The sequence below is a fragment of the Dunckerocampus dactyliophorus genome, chromosome 19 (assembly GCF_027744805.1).
Source record: "Dunckerocampus dactyliophorus isolate RoL2022-P2 chromosome 19, RoL_Ddac_1.1, whole genome shotgun sequence".
NCBI lineage: Eukaryota > Metazoa > Chordata > Actinopteri > Syngnathiformes > Syngnathidae > Dunckerocampus > Dunckerocampus dactyliophorus.
Window position 1 is genome coordinate 6,035,375 of NC_072837.1, and position 17,016 is coordinate 6,052,390.

Genomic DNA, 17,016 nt, shown 5'->3' on the forward strand with positions numbered 1-17,016 from the left:
TCCTCTTGTGACCTGTAGGTGGCAACATTGTAAATAAGGTTTATGTACTCGTAACAAGTTCAACTGTTATTATAGTATTATTATGAGTAGTATACGTAATTTCCTCATTATCTGAATTATTATAAAATAACATACTGTACATGGCCCATGTTACAAACTCTGGTACAGTTGGTGGCGGTATGCACCTTTAAAGTCATGGTTGCAACCCGCCATTAAACCAAAAGAAGAGAACTAATTCAACGAAGAAGAACATTGCGGAAGAAGACTCGTCGGTCGCCCTTCAGACAGCATGAGCTAAAGGTGTTGAGCCATAGTGAGTAAATACTGCAGAAATGAAAAGTTGTGATGTTTGCATCTGTGCAGCAAAGCATTGGTGACTAAATGATTGTTGAATGATAATGTTTTTACTGTTAGCAACTCGGCGCCACACGCCGGTGAGAGTGATGGGACAGTCGTCTGTAGAAACGTGTGCATCTTTCCAAAATACGAAACAAATGTAGATGTACTAAAACTATATTTGCTTTAGAAAACAGCTTTTGTATTGATTTGACGTCGCACTGTAAAAATTTGGAAAGTAACGTTAAACCTGACAAACTTTGAATAGAGGCTGGTCTCGTTTTTATTTGTAGGGGTGCTCGATGTTGTTATAATCAATTTGCAAGGTTATGCTGTTGATTTCAGTGATGTGACAATCCGTCAGGTCTGCCTCAACTAGTAACAAAGATATGAAAAGCTGTATGTTTTGAAGACTTTAATTCAAAGTATGTTTGCTGTTTTTTTAGAATATGGCTGCAGGTTGTGTGAGACTGGTACTCTGTCATGCAGTCAAAACTGTGTACGGTGGCACTCTCGGGTACTGGTCGGCAACAGCACGGACTCTCATCAAGAGCGAAAACACATGCATCTTTGCCAGCGCTCGGGGATGGTCTTCCTTGGGCACACAAGCGGATGATACACATCCGAATCCTGCACCCAAGAAGAAAAAAAAGCAGGATCCTCGGGCCCGGACCACAATCTCCAGTGTTGGCCGTAAGATCCCTCATCCAGAGATCCGAGTGATCAGTGAGGCTGGAGAAAACTTAGGCATCATGCACCGTGGGGAAGTGCTGCGACGAATGGATGAGAAAGGACTCAAACTTGTGCTCCTTGGTGAACATCAGGACCCTCCGGTCTATCGTCTGATGAGCGGCAGACAGATCCACGAAGAGCAGATGAAGATGTGGGAGAAACAGAAAGCCAAAGCAGGTACAATGAGCCATACTCATTCAGCTACATTACAGAAATTATTTAAAAGCATCCGTTTGCTAATGAATTGAATTCTTGACAATGAAAAACATGTATAATAACTTAAATAAAATGTAACATATAAAGCCGTTCTGGTGGTATTGTCTGTCCAGCTCCAGTGCAGGTCAAAGAGCTCACCTTCTCATCTGGCATCGCTTCTCATGACTTGACAATCAAACTGAAGCAAGTGGAGAGCTGGTTGGAGAAGAAGCACCATGTTAAGATAACACTACGCGCGGGACGCAACACACCCACGAACAACCTGGTAAGGAATAGAGGTCCAAATGTTTTTCCCTCCAGCTGTCTTCAATGGCAAATCTTATTTTCCACAGGATGAAAATCTTCAGCAGATCGTGGAACAAATGGAGGTGATGGTGGGATTTGTTTCCAAGCCAAAAGTCATACGCGACGGTCAAGCTGCCACGTGTGTCCTCCGGCCACCTTCAGCAAAGGAACTGTCCAAAAACCAAAGAGATCGGACTTCGCTGCCGCAGTCTGATAGCCCACAGGCTGCCAAGGATGAAACATCACCTCCAGTTACAAAAGAGGAGTCTCTGCAACAGTGAGATGTGAGAACTAAAAATAAAACTTCTTTGCAAGTACATTTTGTGTTTGCATGATAGAGATGTCATGCGGCAGCATTGAAGAGGATCAGCAGAGTCAAGTTTGACGTGGTAGGTAGAGTTACTCCTTTACCTCAGTGGCAATATCACTGGTATGTGCAAGTCCTCTCTCTGGAACAATGCAGCATTGATGATAAATGCCGAGCACATCACAAGATATGGAGAACACGTCCTCAATAACCCCACTCAATGGAAAACTGCACTTTCACCGTTGATGTAGTACACTGCTGTTGGGGATGTCATACAACTTCATGTAAAAAAAAAAAAAAAATGTTAACAATTACTGAAAAATACATTTATAACACAGTTCAATAGACAAATAATATTTATTTTGTGTTATCATTATTTTTTCCCCTGACCACACATCACTGGTCATGGGGTACTTGATCAGAGAATAAATATTCACACTGCCATGTATCTCGCCTTTATTCAACAATGATATTGTTTTTGGTAAAAATAAAGATCTAATTTGTCTTACAGATACATTCACGTGTCACAGATCAACGTGTTTCCATCAAAGAGTCACTCCCACACTTTACCAACACCTGTCTAGCGCTTTCAACATTAGACACAAAGTCTTGGAACTTGTACATGCTCTGTCTGTACATTTCAAAAGTAAACCAAACAAATAAGAACCTAAGACATCCAACCCCTCCTCACCTCCTGAAAATATAAACTTTCCTAAAAAAAAACAAAAAAAAAAACGATAAGCAGCTTTAACTAGCATGCATGAACAACATTTGTCAATAAGCCTCAAGTACTTTGTAGGAGGAGAAGGGTTTAACAAAATGATAGTCCAGGTTGCCGCAGTGAGGGCATTGCTGGACGTTGCTGTACTCGGAGAAATACTGCATCCCCACACGGACATCCACCACTGGCTTCCCGCAGTGTTTACAGTTTAGACGAGCCTGGTGGCACACAGAGGGATGCAGGTCAGATAATGCTTTACCTTGATGCTCGAGCTATCATCATTTTTGTCACTTCTACTCTACCTGGCAACAAGGTGAAGCAGCCAGGATGTCGTAGGTGTACATGGTGCCTAGTTGGTGCCAGCTCCCGTCCCAGCGGGACTTGCACTTGATGCACACGATCTTGTGGACACCTTCTAGACAATCCACACATATGGCATACAGGTGCATTAACCTGCCTGTTAGAGATGAAGACAGATGATTAGTTGCTACATAAAAGCACCGGTAAGTGAGTTAGATGTTGGATGTTTACCAGACAACACCCCTCACATTTCAGGCAATCGTTTTTATTACAGCGCAGAGGATTTGCGGCTTTATGGCAACATTTTTTTCCCCACATACACATCTCATTCAGCAGAAGTCAGTGATAACGTATACATTTGTGATAATACAGTCACAATGTACAACATACATGTTCCGCTGTTAGAAAGGCCACTGTTTTTACATGTTTATGTCTTTATGCTTAGCTGATGTTTTTTTCATCATGCGTTGAGATTTCGGTCCTTGAACGATTTCGGTCCTTGAACGCATCACAGTTGTGTGCTGTGACTGCCTGCAACGTGACTCCCAATCTGTTCATCAGTCATCTTTCATTATCATTCATTTCTACTGTACAGTAAATGTGTTTAATAAGTGTGTGAGGCCTTAAAACTGGATTGTGTGGCGAGTGAACAATGGCGATTGAAGAGAGAAGGGGGGTGATCTGTATCTGAATTTAATGATTACATTTTTATCACTTTTATCGCAAATGTTGATCTGAAATCGCAGGAGAACATCAATGTCAAGCTAAGTGGTTTTGGAAGCGGGAGAGTGAGCCGCGTGTCAAAAACTTTTAATGGGCGATAAAAACACACACGACTGGACTTATGTGTTATTGAATTTGAAGTGATCTGTTCTGTATTTTTCTTATCTCTCCTATCTTGCCTTGTTTGTTTTATTTTTAAGTGATTATATTTAGTATGACGCTTTTGCAGAGCTGCAGAAAATGTGACTTTCTCTTGGAGATAAAGTATCTATCATATCAATTACTTGCATTTTTCTGCCATTTGTTGGTGGTCCTGGGATTTAACCCCCACAAAAAGCAGACACTGTATATGCTCTCAAGGAACAACACTATAGAAAGTAGTAGTTTTACTATCCACTGGAAATTACTCAACATGCTGTACTATACTGTGTGTACATTATGGCATAGAGATGTGTTTTAGTAATGATGCAAAATGAGGGGTTTTCCTGGCCGGTGCCTGTATGATTCTTCATCTTTCACCGATTTAATTTCATAAAATATTTATGCTTCCTTAAATAACACCCATGCTGTCAAACCACATCCCAATCACGAACCACTTTTAACGTCAGAGCCCAGTGAAACCATTTCTCTCCAGAAAAGCGGACAGAAAGGATGCAAAGCTTAATTAATGATCCTTTCATGCTTATTATGCATATTAGGCATCGTACATATCAAAGGGTGTGGGCCAACACATCAAAGTAGCATATGCAAGAGTAGGGCTAATTCGCAATGAAGGCTGGACTGTGCAAAAAAAAAAGAAGTGATAATGGGCTGTGCAGTATATAGCGTAATTTTTACATCTAATGACTGTGTGTGCATTTTTAGTCTGCAGGAGGTTTACAGAGTGTCATCTACTTGCATTATATTTGGTTTTTATGATTAAACCTTACATCACATTGCATTTTTGTGTGTGGCTTCTGTCATTTGAGGACTCCTACTACAACAAGTAATAAAGAACAATAATGATTACATATGTTTAATTAACATAATTATCTTATTTGCAGTCATATTCAAAGCAATTCTTGCGTTCATTAGCTCGAGGCTCGATTATTTTAATGTCTTCTATAAGGGAGTAAATCATTTCCCTCCTCCGCAGGCTCCAGTTGGTGCAAAATGCAGCTGCTCGCCTTGTCACTAATGGTCCAAATCACGCCCATATCACGCCCACTCCGGTTCTCTTTTCTCTACAATGGCTCCACATACACTTAAGAATACATCTTAAAGTCCTCCTGTTTGTGTTCAAGGCCATTAATGGTCTTCCTCCAGCATTTTTGGCTGAACTTTTAACTGTCTGTAACCAATCCAGGGCTCTGCGCTTGTCTGAGCACACAACTCTGGAAGTCCTGAGGATGAGCTAGAAAAAAAATGAGGGTGGAATCGCTCTTTTACTGCCTTTGCCCTCAAGCTTTGGAACTCCCTTCCGCCTGCACTACGGTCTATCACGGAGCTATCAGCTTTTAAATCTCATTTAACAGACTTATCTTATTTGTAATCGTATTCAGAGCAATTCATGCGTTCATTAGCTGGAGGCTCAATTATTGTTCTATCCTCTATACAAGCATTCTAGACTGAGTTTCTAAATCTCATTTAAAAACAAATTCATTCAGTCATTGACACTTGATCAATGCAGGAATTTTAGATGTGATTCTGGACATGTGCATCTATTTTCGTTTTAGTTGTTCTTATATTTTATTTGATCTTACCCTGTTATTATTTTTGAAAGCTGTTGTTATTCTTGTGAAGCAGCTAGGGCACTATTGGGGTGTTTTAAGGTGCTATACAAAACAAATTGGGTTTGATTTGATACACTACCGGTCAAAAGTCTGGAAGCACCTTCTCATTCAACAGCATGAGCAAGCGTCTCCAAACTTTTGACTCGTATGTATACGGCAGGGGTGTCAAAACCTTTTCCAGGGAGGGCCGCATACTGAAATATGAAAGGATGAAAGGGCCACTTTGATATTTTGTAAAGCAACACATATAGATATGCTAAGAAGCTATATATATTTCAAGAAAAAGCATCTCAGCTTTGTGATTATGGGTGAAAAAGCCTATTATTAGTATGTACTTTGGTCTTTGCTCCTTTTCCCCATTTTTGCTGTTGTTTCTTATATAATATTTGTACATTTTCTTTTTGTAATATGGCTTCATTCCCAAAATATTTTTATTTTATTCTCATAATATTGTTACTTTTTCCCCAACCTGATTAATAAAAAATCGCAACTTCGTTTTGTTTTGTTTGTTTCTTATAATATTGTGACTTTTAAAAGAAAAAACTCATTTTCTTTAACATCTCAACACAATACCACTAAAATGACATGTAAAGTTTCTTTTTTTCTCGTTAGAATACGACTATTCGTCTTAATATTTCGACTTAATTCTTGTGAAATTACAGCCCTTTTTCCATTACTACAATTTTTAAAAACGTTTCCAGCAATTTCAACTTTCTTCTTGAACATTTTGATCCTGTAATTATCAGTTTATTCCCATAATATTTTGACTTTATTCTCGAGGCATAACTTTTTTCTGTGACCTAATTTTACAAAAATTATAACTTCTCACTATATTACTTTAAAATATATTTTTTTGTAAATATTTCAACTTTATGCTACTAATATTACATTTTTTTTCTTCATAATATTACAATGTTCTTTTCGTATAATTATGACTTTTTGTTGATAAATTACAACTTTTTTCTCCATATTTTAACTACATGCATGTAAAATTACTGCTGATTTGTCCATTGTTGCTGTGTGTGGTCTTTTTTTTAGTTTTCTTGTTAAATTCTACTAAAAAAAAACCTCAGCCCTTTGGACATCCCTGGTGTATGGCATATTATAATCCTTCACTGGCTTTAAATGCCGTAATTAGTTGCTGCTTCTGTAATTGAAAAAATGTAGTTTCGAACAATAATAATAGATTCTTGTGAAAGATCAGAATTCCCCTTATTTGCTTTCATTTTCCTTTATTTTTCTGGAGCATGTCCCTTATAAGGTATGTTGTTATTATCAGTGTTTGGCAATGTGCAAATGAAATCAAAGAATCCCACATGATGCAATGAACCGGGTCTGACCTTGCAGGTGGCATGGAACATCATACTCAATCTCATCGTGGCGTGAGGGGCTGAGGAACATCGTGCCGTCCACGAGCGGGAATTGTTCAAACACTGGCAGCGCCCGGTGGCACAGCGCACAGTTGACCACGTTCCTCTGGCTCGCACTGAGGGTGGACAGGATGAACCTACAAGACAATAGTGAGCACGTTTCACAACTGATTCTCAACTTTTAGGCGACTTCCTTTTTGTGGTCATTCTCTAAACCAGACACCATACTTCCTGTTTGACTTACTCGTCGTGTCTCGGAAGAAAAACACGTGCTATCTGTGTGTGAAACAGTAACACGGTGTATATGCTGAAATTCGTCCTAACATTTGCAATGGAATAAAAATAGTATCCATTACCGTCTCTAAAGGCTTTGTGAGACTTTTTTCGACAAGATGTTGGATTGTGTTTGAGGGATTTTTTGTCCATTCATCAAGAATAATAATTTGTGATGTCAGAGGTGACTGATCTTAGCCTGTTCATTCCAAAAGGTGTTTGATAGGGTTGAAGTCGGGGGCTCTCAAGTGTCCAAAATGTTCTTGGCATGCCAGGTATGCTTAAGATCCTGAGGGAACTTGGGTCAATCCAAACCCTTGATTGATTCTTTTGGATATGTACATAATTATGAAGCATTGTTCAACTGTACTGGCTTTCACACCAACAGATGTCAACCTGGGCGATTAATGGTAGCAACAAGGCCAACCAGCTAACCCAGGGTTTTTCAATGTATGGCGCAGTGAGCCTCCTCCAATGGGTCATCTGGCGCCTCCCACGGGAAGTCCACCTCACACTTTGAAAACCCTTGAGCTAACCGATCAACTGGGTCATTCCAATGTGCAAGGCGGTGTCTGTCATTTATTACTTTACCAAGGATTGATGGCATTAATTAAATAAAACGTCTTTGTTATGCATGCCAATGTATTCGTGAATGACAGCGTGCAATGGGGTTTGACTTTACGGACTTTATATGACTACGAACTGGCGTGGAGTGATCAAATTACAGCCATTCTATGACTTGGCCAATGTCCTACCTGCGTAGTTCTTCTCCCTGGCCTGCCTGGGCATCGTCCTCCATGCGAACATGGTAGGTGTTCAGTTTATGGCGAGGGACGTGAGTGAGAAGTTCCGAGAGGTCCAGCCTCCTTAGGAACTGCATGGGCTGAGGAAGAGCGCCGTCACCCACACTACCCGAGGCGAGCCGGTGATGAAGCGGGAGGGTGAAGGCCATGGGCAGGGGTAGCACTGCGGCGGGGTCAAGCTGAGGAATACCACCAGAGCCTCTGCTCAGGGCTCCCCCGACTAAAAGGTGCTTGCGCTGCGTGTCCATGTGGACTGCGGATTTGAGAAACTCTCCTAATTGACGGGAGCCCCGGAAAGCTGCCCCACCTCCACCAGGTCCGAGTACGGAGGTTGGCGAGAAGGAGAAACCTGATGGAGGAGATTGTCCTGGGGAGTCACATGGAGACTTGTGAGGAGGCCCCAAAGGAAAAAGTCCCCCTGCTGCTCCTCTCTCAACAGAGTTCTGGCGCTCCACTGATTGTCTTCTTGGTAGCTCCTGACTCGAGGCTCTGTGTGCTGTTTTACCTGATCCCACCACTGGCTTACTTTTCCTCGGCTCCTCAAACAACCCGTCCCCAGACCCGGAAGCTCCTCCACTGGCCCCCGTCCGACCAGTGCTCCTCTCAGATGGCTTCTTCTTTCTCTCGTCCTGCATGCGTTTCACCTGATACCAGTCGGTGTCTTTCTTCAGGTGACCCTGGCCGCAACGGCAGGAACAGAATCTGAAAGCCAGGTCGTATCCCTTCTTGGTCCACATGTTCTGCCGGCACTGTTTCTCATTCCATGAGCGTGCGCGGCCAATGCAGTTGAACTGCACCAGAATGGAACTCTCCCACTCATAGAAACACTGCAGATGCATCCAGTTGCCGTAAGGACACAGCTCATTGTTGCAGAGCACCCGCTGGTAGTCATCCTTCTCCAGGTCAATGGCACGGCCCAAGCTGCAGCCCAGAGGGGTCGCACACTGGATTTCTGAATAACCAAAGACAAGGAAAGATCAGAATGTAGAAGATACAGACAGTGACAATTATCTGTATTGAGACCATCTCTGAGGAGCAGTGGCTGCCCAAGAACCATATCCTGATCCTGTGACCATCTGTTGTTGTGGGAGAAAACAGAGTCCCTGGAGAAAATCCACACATGCAAACTCCACACAGAATTACCCCGAAGTTGGGTGCTCGGAGCGGCCCAGTACCAACTGGCTACATAATAACCTCAGATACATTTTTCATAGTAGCAGGATACGGGCTTTGGAGCAGAAGGTTGCAAATTTTACACCCGCTGGAGACAAACAACAATGAAATTAGGGCTGGTTTGGGACTACAAATGGAGACGTTCTTGATCTAACGTGACAGTTCCCACTAATATGCCATATGCTTCTGTCAAATCACAAATCCTAACACATGCAAATTAAATCCTGCTTTTACAGAACACCCAAATCCCTTCATTAAGAATCTCAATTACAAGACATAGCGAATGATTTCTAGAACATAACAAGAATTTTTTTCAATAAACAGACCAAGTAAGCCAAGACTGTGAACAGCTCCACTGAAGCGGTGCCAACACTCAAGTCTGTTTGCGAAACACCAAGCAAACATGGGAACGCTGTCTTTGTTCTGGAGGGAAGCTCCTCAACCAGGTGCTCAAGTTACTAATTTAACTTGATTGAACTGAATTAATTAAATTTAATCTTTTATATGCACACAATGGGTACACATAGATGAGATTTGTGTATTGGTTTGTGGTTTATAGGACATACATATTTATTTTTCAGTTACGTCCGTATTTTCAACATCAATGTTTGTCATCTTTGGCATGCAGTATGAGGGAACTACAGTGGAACTTCGATTTCGTCATTAATCCGTTCCTGTTCCAGACACCCAAAAATGTTAACACAAAACACATTTTATAGAGAATAATTCAGAGCAAGTACAATCATCAGTACACACACTGACCTGACACACACTCAAAAATGCACAGTGCACTTGAATGACAGTGCTTGAAGAGTGGAAGGAAGGGGTCCGATACAGTGTTGTTCATCGTTCTGTGTGTACTCTATGACCAAATAAACCACACACACACATAATTAATATGAGTAAACGGTTCCCTGGCCGGAATCTGTCCATAGTACTATGGACCGAGGCCCTTTTAGAGCTGGGACACGTGTCCCAGCTCTAAAAGGACCACAGTCGCAAAGACCGGGTCACCAATGCGTGGCTGATTGTTTGGGCACTCGATTCCGTGGACTAGTTTGTCAATCGTAGTTTAGCCGAATGAAAACCGAGACATATTTTTGACAATACCTTTTGTTGAAAACTAAATCGTATGAAAACTGGGGCGTACAAATCCACTGTATATATCTAATAGTATACACAGTAGTACAAGTACATACTGTAGCAAGGGTTTTCAAAGTGTGAGCTGAGGTGCCTGAATCATTCAAGGGAGGCGCTGCAGGTTGAGAAAAATAAGGAAAAACAATGTGTTAAACCCGCTAAGATCTCACTTCAATTATGTTTACCTTCAGCTTAATTGATTGAGCATCACTATGAAGACTCCTGATGTATAGTGAAGACTGATTTGAGTGTAAGAGTACATTAAGCATGATGAACAGATTATAAATACATTTGCATGAAGTTATTAGTATGTAATAAGGAGGACTAATGCATTGCATGACTATGACAAAGGAAAGAGGTGCATATGAGTACTGAAGGGCGAAGAGTGCGTGGGCAGACTTGTCACTTCAATCCACACAATAACATAAGGAGACATCAGTTCCATCTATGGTAGTAAATCTTCATTCCAAACTCGGTTCATATTTTTGTCAATTTTAGATATTTCTTGTTCCAGGGCAGTATATCAAACCATCATGGCCAATATATTAAGAAAACGGCAACAGTAGATTTCCTTTTCGATAATCAAGCAATAGAAAAGGACCACATCTGCCACAATGTTTGGTTAAAAGAAGGCAAATAAATTCCAAGTAATTGAATACGAACGAAATAAAAGTACATTTCACACCAGGCCTCCAATTGCCATCGCGTAGCGGAGCCTACATTTGCATGATAATCTGCAAAATTATTAAAATACCATCATTTCGAATGGAAGTTTTGCATGGCTCGTTCCGGTGCAGCCAGAAAGCCTAGCAGGAGCACAGCCGTTTGCAACATCGCTGTGTGCAGGCATGTCAAAGAATGTCCCACTGTGGCACAGGCAGAGCAAGGGAGGCAGCATCACCAAACTTGTACATCTGTGTCCTGTTTCCTCTCTTACCACTCGAACGCTCGTTCCCGGGTGCAGCAGCAGCAGCAGCAGCCGCGGCCGCGCCTCCTATTGCGGCCGCACAGGCTCCATTTTCCTGCTCATCTCCGCTACTGTTTGTGCGTTTGCTCTTCTTCCCCTTGTTGCTCTTCTGGTTGGGCATTTTTGTGACACGATTCGAGTGTTATTTTCGACTGCTTATCACCAACGACTGCTGACAACGTAGTCGGACATTTCTGTGGACTCCATTTCTGCAATGCTAATCTCGATGTTTCTGTGAATCACAGGCGTGTTGTTGTTGTTCTAGTTGTTGTTATTTAGTCTCTCTGTGCACGATAGGCCCACGGTTGTGCAGCTCTGACAGCAGTACTTATTAAGCTGCTATAACCTTTAGGAGAGAAGGCGTGTCCCTCTCTTGTTTTCATTCCTGCTCTGTCGTCTTCTCCCAACCCCGTGACGTCACAGGACCCCCGGCATTGGCCGACGGCGAGTCGTGCTGCGTTCAAATGCCCTGGGAAACCTGCTTAAATTTCATCGCCTTTGAAACGCCAGTCAGAAACAACAGCGTCCGTGTACTTCACTGGCAGTGTGTTTCTGAAACGATTAAGTACGAACAACTACGACACAATAATGTCAACTTTCATTTAAAAAATTGTAAATAGATTAATACATTTGATTTAAGTAGCAATACTTTTGTTACATTATCATAATAATACAAAAACATGACTGTCTTACAATTTAGTTCATGGCCAATTTATATATTTCATCCCCCTTTTGATTATTTAATGACTAATATTTAGATGTATTTACTAGTATTTGTATTTACTTAATTTCTTGTTTAGTTATTTAACGACTTTGACTTTTAACATAATATTTGTTTAATCAATTAATTAATCAAATATAAAGGACAGTAAATTATTAAAAAGGTAATGGAATATATAAATTCACTGTAAAATAAATATATAGAGGGTCAACGGAATAATGACTATATTAACATTTAACACATTTAAACCAATAATTTCATTATTTCACTTTTTAAATTTAGTTGGTTTTATATTTATTACATACATTTTGCCACAGAAAAAAACCCTCTATAGGTAATCCTGCAGGGACAGCATAGAAAAATCAAGACATTCTCTGATACAGTAGACATCATTACAGTACATTACTCGGGTGTACTTAATTTTGTGGCCTTTTCTTTCATTCCATTCTTTTTATTGCATCACATTCAAGTGGGAGGCAGCTGATTTATGATGGTACGTATTTCACAAGACGTAAGTTGTATTAAGGGTGTGCTTCTTCTCATATTTGTTGCAGAAATGTGGTGGCGCTGCCAGATAAATGTAGCAAATGACAATACTGCATGTGCAAAAAGCAAGAGTCAAGTGTGAAGATTGTATTTATTGGAATGTGACATGTGTTATTGCCAATACAGAAAACAGTAATAACACAAACTAAATGCAGGTGTTGTACACCAGTTCACAGACATGACACTAAAGTGTAAACAGCGTGAGGTATTGGTGCTGCTCTGGCAAGAACGTCCTCCAGTTCTTGCTAAATATCAACATGTCGTGTACATTTCTTGTAAGAAAGGAGCAAAACGCAAGTGTGTCCAAAAGTGATAGCGCCAAATAGGGTGTCAGCAGCAGGCACAAGAAGCATAATTCTCAATGGTGACTTTGTTTTCAGTGCTTCGACAATTATTTCCACTGACAAACATTAATTATCAAGTGACAACGGACATCTCCGATCATCCACACTTGTTTGTTATTACAATACAGTCCATTCACAATACAGTGTAACAGTTCAAACTGCACAAGTACAACAACTGTTGGGCGGATGCTGTTTTAAGAATAATCAAAAGGAAAAAAATAGATCCACCTGGGCTGACATGACAACAGTGATGTGAATGCGTCTCACTGAACTTACAGGCCTGGCATCCCCAGTGATTTATCTCCCACCCATGTTTTCTTGATGCGGTATCTTAGCAAAACAATCGTGCCTGACCTGCAAGTGCCGTTAGACGTACAGTACAAAATAAACTGTGGTAAATTAACTAATTCACCATTCATTTGTCAAGTGTATTTGGTTGATTTGGTCCTGAGAAGAAGTACAAACATTTGGCACCGCTCCCCTTTCTAATTATACCCTCACTTTACCAAAAAATTGCACTGTACAAACCATGTCCCATATAAAGTCTGTCCGAAGGTATTACAAAGACAGGTTTCAGAGTTTGCTTGGCAAGAAAAAAACATGTGTATAAAAAAGATGGGATAAAAAAAGAATGCAAAAAGTTGCAAATGTTCACATCCTAATAGAAAAGTTGCGAGGTAGTTCAATGGACTCATGCAAACCGTAAGGTAGTTGGTTAATAAACTCTGCTTAGTGACATGAATCCAGATCTAACCTTGCGTACCTCTAAAAAAAGAAAAGAAAAAAAAGCGATTTTGTCGAGAACATTTTGCTGTAATTTCAGAAGTGAAAAAGTCTGTATGACATACAAACTGGGACTGGTGAGTCAGCAATAAGCTGTCACAATAGCTGTAAGTACTGTTCTTATTTTTCACGATATTGTTCAAATTCAACCTGAGAATTTGGTTTTCAAGAAATGTTTAAGTAAATTTCAGACGAACACAGTTTTGCTCGCAAACGTGGCACCAGCTGATATATAAAAGGTTGCACGTGGGTTAGCATGTTCGCTAACAGTAGAGTTGTTAGCACGATTAATTCACTTCTAGTAAAAACTTGATTTTATTTTCTTCAGAAATATATTTTTTCCTGCTGTTACGTCATTTTTAACAAACATAATCCAAATATTCAAACAGATACATAGATTTAATGAAACACCTGACTTGTCAGTGTGCTTTGTTTGAGGGCCGTGCCGTTGGCGGATGTTAAAAAGCCCTTGAAACTCTAAGACTCTTCTCAAATACAAACTTGCTTTGTTTGGCATGGAATTGACATTAATTGTGAATAGAAAAAATATGCCAGCTCCAGCTGTTTCTAATCTTGTTCATTGAGGCAGCTGTAGAGGCAGAAGCGCCACCTGCAGCTGCTATGGGCAAGTGCAGACTTATTCTTTCAGCAGAACGATGTCGACATTGTCATGAACACCCTGAAGAAGTATCTCGTTCTGGAAGTTGACAACCTTCCTTTTCTTGGCGGCCCTCAGGGTGCCCACCAACGCCTCAAAGATGTTGGCACAGCGGTCGTCTTGAAACAGGACTCCAAACTTAACGCACGTTTGACCTTCAGCATCTGTAATAAATATAGAAAACGTTTTTTGTTTTTTTTTTAACCTCCAGGGAACAGGGGCAGCAAAATGTAAGCATACTAACGTACCGCATTTTCTCACAGACTGATACTACCATGCGTCACTGAACAGCTATAGCATCTGTAAAGCTGATGCTTCAACTATTACCGTTAATTCTGGACTATAAGCTGCTACTTTACATAACTCTGTGGCTTAAACAGTGATCTGGCTAAGTTATGGGTAAAAGAACTACACTTCCCATGATGCTTAAGAGTACATATTCAGGAAGAAGTGAATTGGGGTAGTCAAGTGGAAGCTAATACGGCCGTCCCTCGTTGCATCGTGCCCTCACTCTTACGTGGTTTTCAAAAATGTATCAATAAATGATCGCTGTTTCCTGGTTGAATACGGACTATTATTACTATTATTATAAAAATGGCTAAATTAATTAACTAAATGAACCTTAATTGTGAATGTAGTATTCTACATTGGCTACGAGATATCAGGAATTGTTCGGTGAGACAAGCACTAGACGTGATCGCCAGAACAGGCATTTATTGCAGGTGTAAATGATCACACAATAGGCACAATAATAATAATAATAATAATAACAATAACATGGGGTACTGTTGGGGCCATAACCCACGACAAGCTATAAGTGAACTTTGAACCTCTGATGTCAATTCCTGTCCTCCACACACATGTTCGCCCGCCACTAAAGGTCCCCTAGGGAAGACATTTACTGTGACACACACAAGCAGGAGTTTTATTTATGCCTTAAGTGGCTTATTTACTCTCCGCTACTATCTTGGGTAATACGAATGTAAAGCCATTTAAAGCTGCCATGACAATACACTGATGAGACAATAGGCACTGCAGGAAGTACGTTGTCCTGAAAAAAACAACAAAGTATTATTGTGTGTGTGAAAAAGCTTCTCACGTCTCACTCGTCAGAGGTTACGGGTGACGCTGGGAGCACCGAGTGTAGGTAGGATTACAAGGTTTATAGTGTGTCTTTCTGTCTAAATATCCCATATTGAATATTATTATAAAATCATATTGTACATATAAAAGGGCCCCAAATGGATGCCTGGTAATTTTCCTGATTATGCAGCAGTAATTGGTCAACTTATATATTTTTGGATGGCCTGGGCTGATTTTGTTCATGTTTTCTGTACTTGAAGTAAGACAGCCTCCTTTTAAAGCAATGTTTACAGTTTATTTGGATTCATGGAATGAACTGCCTTGAGAATAGACCAGCCATGCCAAAGCAAGACCAGAAAAAAACTATTAATCCCCATAATGCCACAATGCAAAATAAGAGCTTGGACTCACTTTTGCTGCCAAGTCGCTCAATCTCCTGCACCAGCAAGTCTATTTCATGTTGCACATTCATTGTTTCTGGGAAAAAAGAGTAATAAGAGACATAAACAAGTTAATGGAATTCTTAATGGCTCAAAGGGTGCTTTTTAGTACGCACTGCAGATTGTTTAATAAAAACAACCAGACGTCACTGGCAATGTTTACATTTTAACAGTGCTGTCTTTTGGAGCACATTAAATAATCTTTTTTAAATTGATTCTGCTCAAACTCAGCATAAATTGAGTTTATGGAACAAAACATTCACATTTTACAACCTGGTGTCATTCAGAACAAGTGTTGTGCAGTTAATAGGAAGATTACTATGTTGATTTACTAAAAATCTCTCCAGTGGGTTTTGATAAACTCCATGCCGAATTGTGTAGGAAAGGATAATCATTTAAAATAAGAGTTTACTTTTATTACATTCTTCTTTATGTTGGGTGTTTCCTGAGGCAAATTCAAATTGGCTTGATTAACGAGCGATATCTGGGGAAAAAAATGCATGTACTGTATTTAGAATTACGTTTAAATCGTTGTTACGTGGCATAATAAAACGCTGTATGTACAGTCTGCAATAATGTAAAGCATTCAAATACATTCAACAAATAGTGCCATTTAAAGGAACACGCTACAACACAACCAGGGCGGACCGCAGTGAATGCGGAAGTGTGTGGTTAGCGTTACCGGCTAGCCATCATAAAAAAAAAGATTATTTATGTAATTGATCCGCTGTCGTCAATTCCTATCGGTGTCATGTTTAAATTGGTAATCCGTGGCTAAAATATGTTTGGACGAGATTTCGAAATTGACATTAGCACACCGATTAGAAGGCCGTAGTAAGGTCTACTTAAAATGTAACTTGTGATCTGCTTGCAATGGAGGGTGGAGTCCTGGCTGTTAAAACGGATGAAAAGTGTAGTGCCGAAATTGTTTTAAGACCAGTCAAACAACATACACTACACATGTGTGATATTTACTGAGCAACTTTAATTTTCTTACCTGAAATTATGCGACGGTTGGGTTTTCGACGAATACAATGCGGCAGCGACTGTGTGCTACTAATAATGCTGCGTTTGTGGTAATCGTAATCTCGACACATCCTATAAAACGTCAAACAATGTGGTGTCAGCGTTATTACAACTCACCGTGGAAATACACTCAATTACATGTATAACATGATATGTACTTTGCTATAAAAAAATCTAAACATTAAAGGTGTAATAAATGTTGCTTGCCTTTATTTTTCATTTAAAATGTCATGGTTTACAAAATATCCTGAAGTTCAGAAGGCAACATCAAGATCATCTGGCGTCACGTCAATGCAC

General features: G+C 40.3%; 3 protein-coding genes across 4 annotated transcripts; 1 reads left to right on the forward strand and 2 right to left on the reverse strand.

Annotated features, from left to right (window-relative positions):
* The first annotated feature begins 195 nt into the window (after nt 1-195).
* mtif3 (mitochondrial translational initiation factor 3) lies at nt 196-3,901 on the forward strand. Its single transcript, XM_054762468.1, has 4 exons — nt 196-313; nt 783-1,245; nt 1,398-1,549; nt 1,617-3,901. Exons 2-4 carry the CDS (start codon nt 786-788, stop codon nt 1,848-1,850), a joined length of 846 nt encoding a protein of 281 aa, XP_054618443.1. The 5' UTR covers nt 196-313; nt 783-785; the 3' UTR covers nt 1,851-3,901.
* On the reverse strand, nt 2,153-11,534 carry heca (hdc homolog, cell cycle regulator). 2 transcript variants are annotated; one of them, XM_054762466.1, is made up of 5 exons: nt 11,089-11,534; nt 7,791-8,790; nt 6,733-6,899; nt 2,900-3,054; nt 2,153-2,815 (listed from the first exon to the last, which is right to left on the reverse strand). In XM_054762466.1, exons 1-5 carry the CDS (start codon nt 11,237-11,239, stop codon nt 2,651-2,653), a joined length of 1,638 nt encoding a protein of 545 aa, XP_054618441.1. In that variant the 5' UTR covers nt 11,240-11,534; the 3' UTR covers nt 2,153-2,650. The 2 variants fall into 2 exon arrangements, with proteins under 2 accessions (XP_054618441.1, XP_054618442.1); XM_054762467.1 differs by lacking the exon at nt 11,089-11,534 and adding an exon at nt 10,906-11,074.
* Nucleotides 11,535-12,445: 911 nt separating this feature from the next.
* Nucleotides 12,446-16,782, reverse strand: abracl (ABRA C-terminal like). Its single transcript, XM_054762658.1, has 3 exons — nt 16,691-16,782; nt 15,665-15,730; nt 12,446-14,334 (listed from the first exon to the last, which is right to left on the reverse strand). The coding sequence occupies exons 2-3, from the start codon at nt 15,723-15,725 to the stop codon at nt 14,150-14,152; spliced, it is 246 nt and encodes an 81-aa protein (XP_054618633.1). The 5' UTR covers nt 15,726-15,730; nt 16,691-16,782; the 3' UTR covers nt 12,446-14,149.
* Between the last annotated feature and the right edge of the window lie 234 nt (nt 16,783-17,016).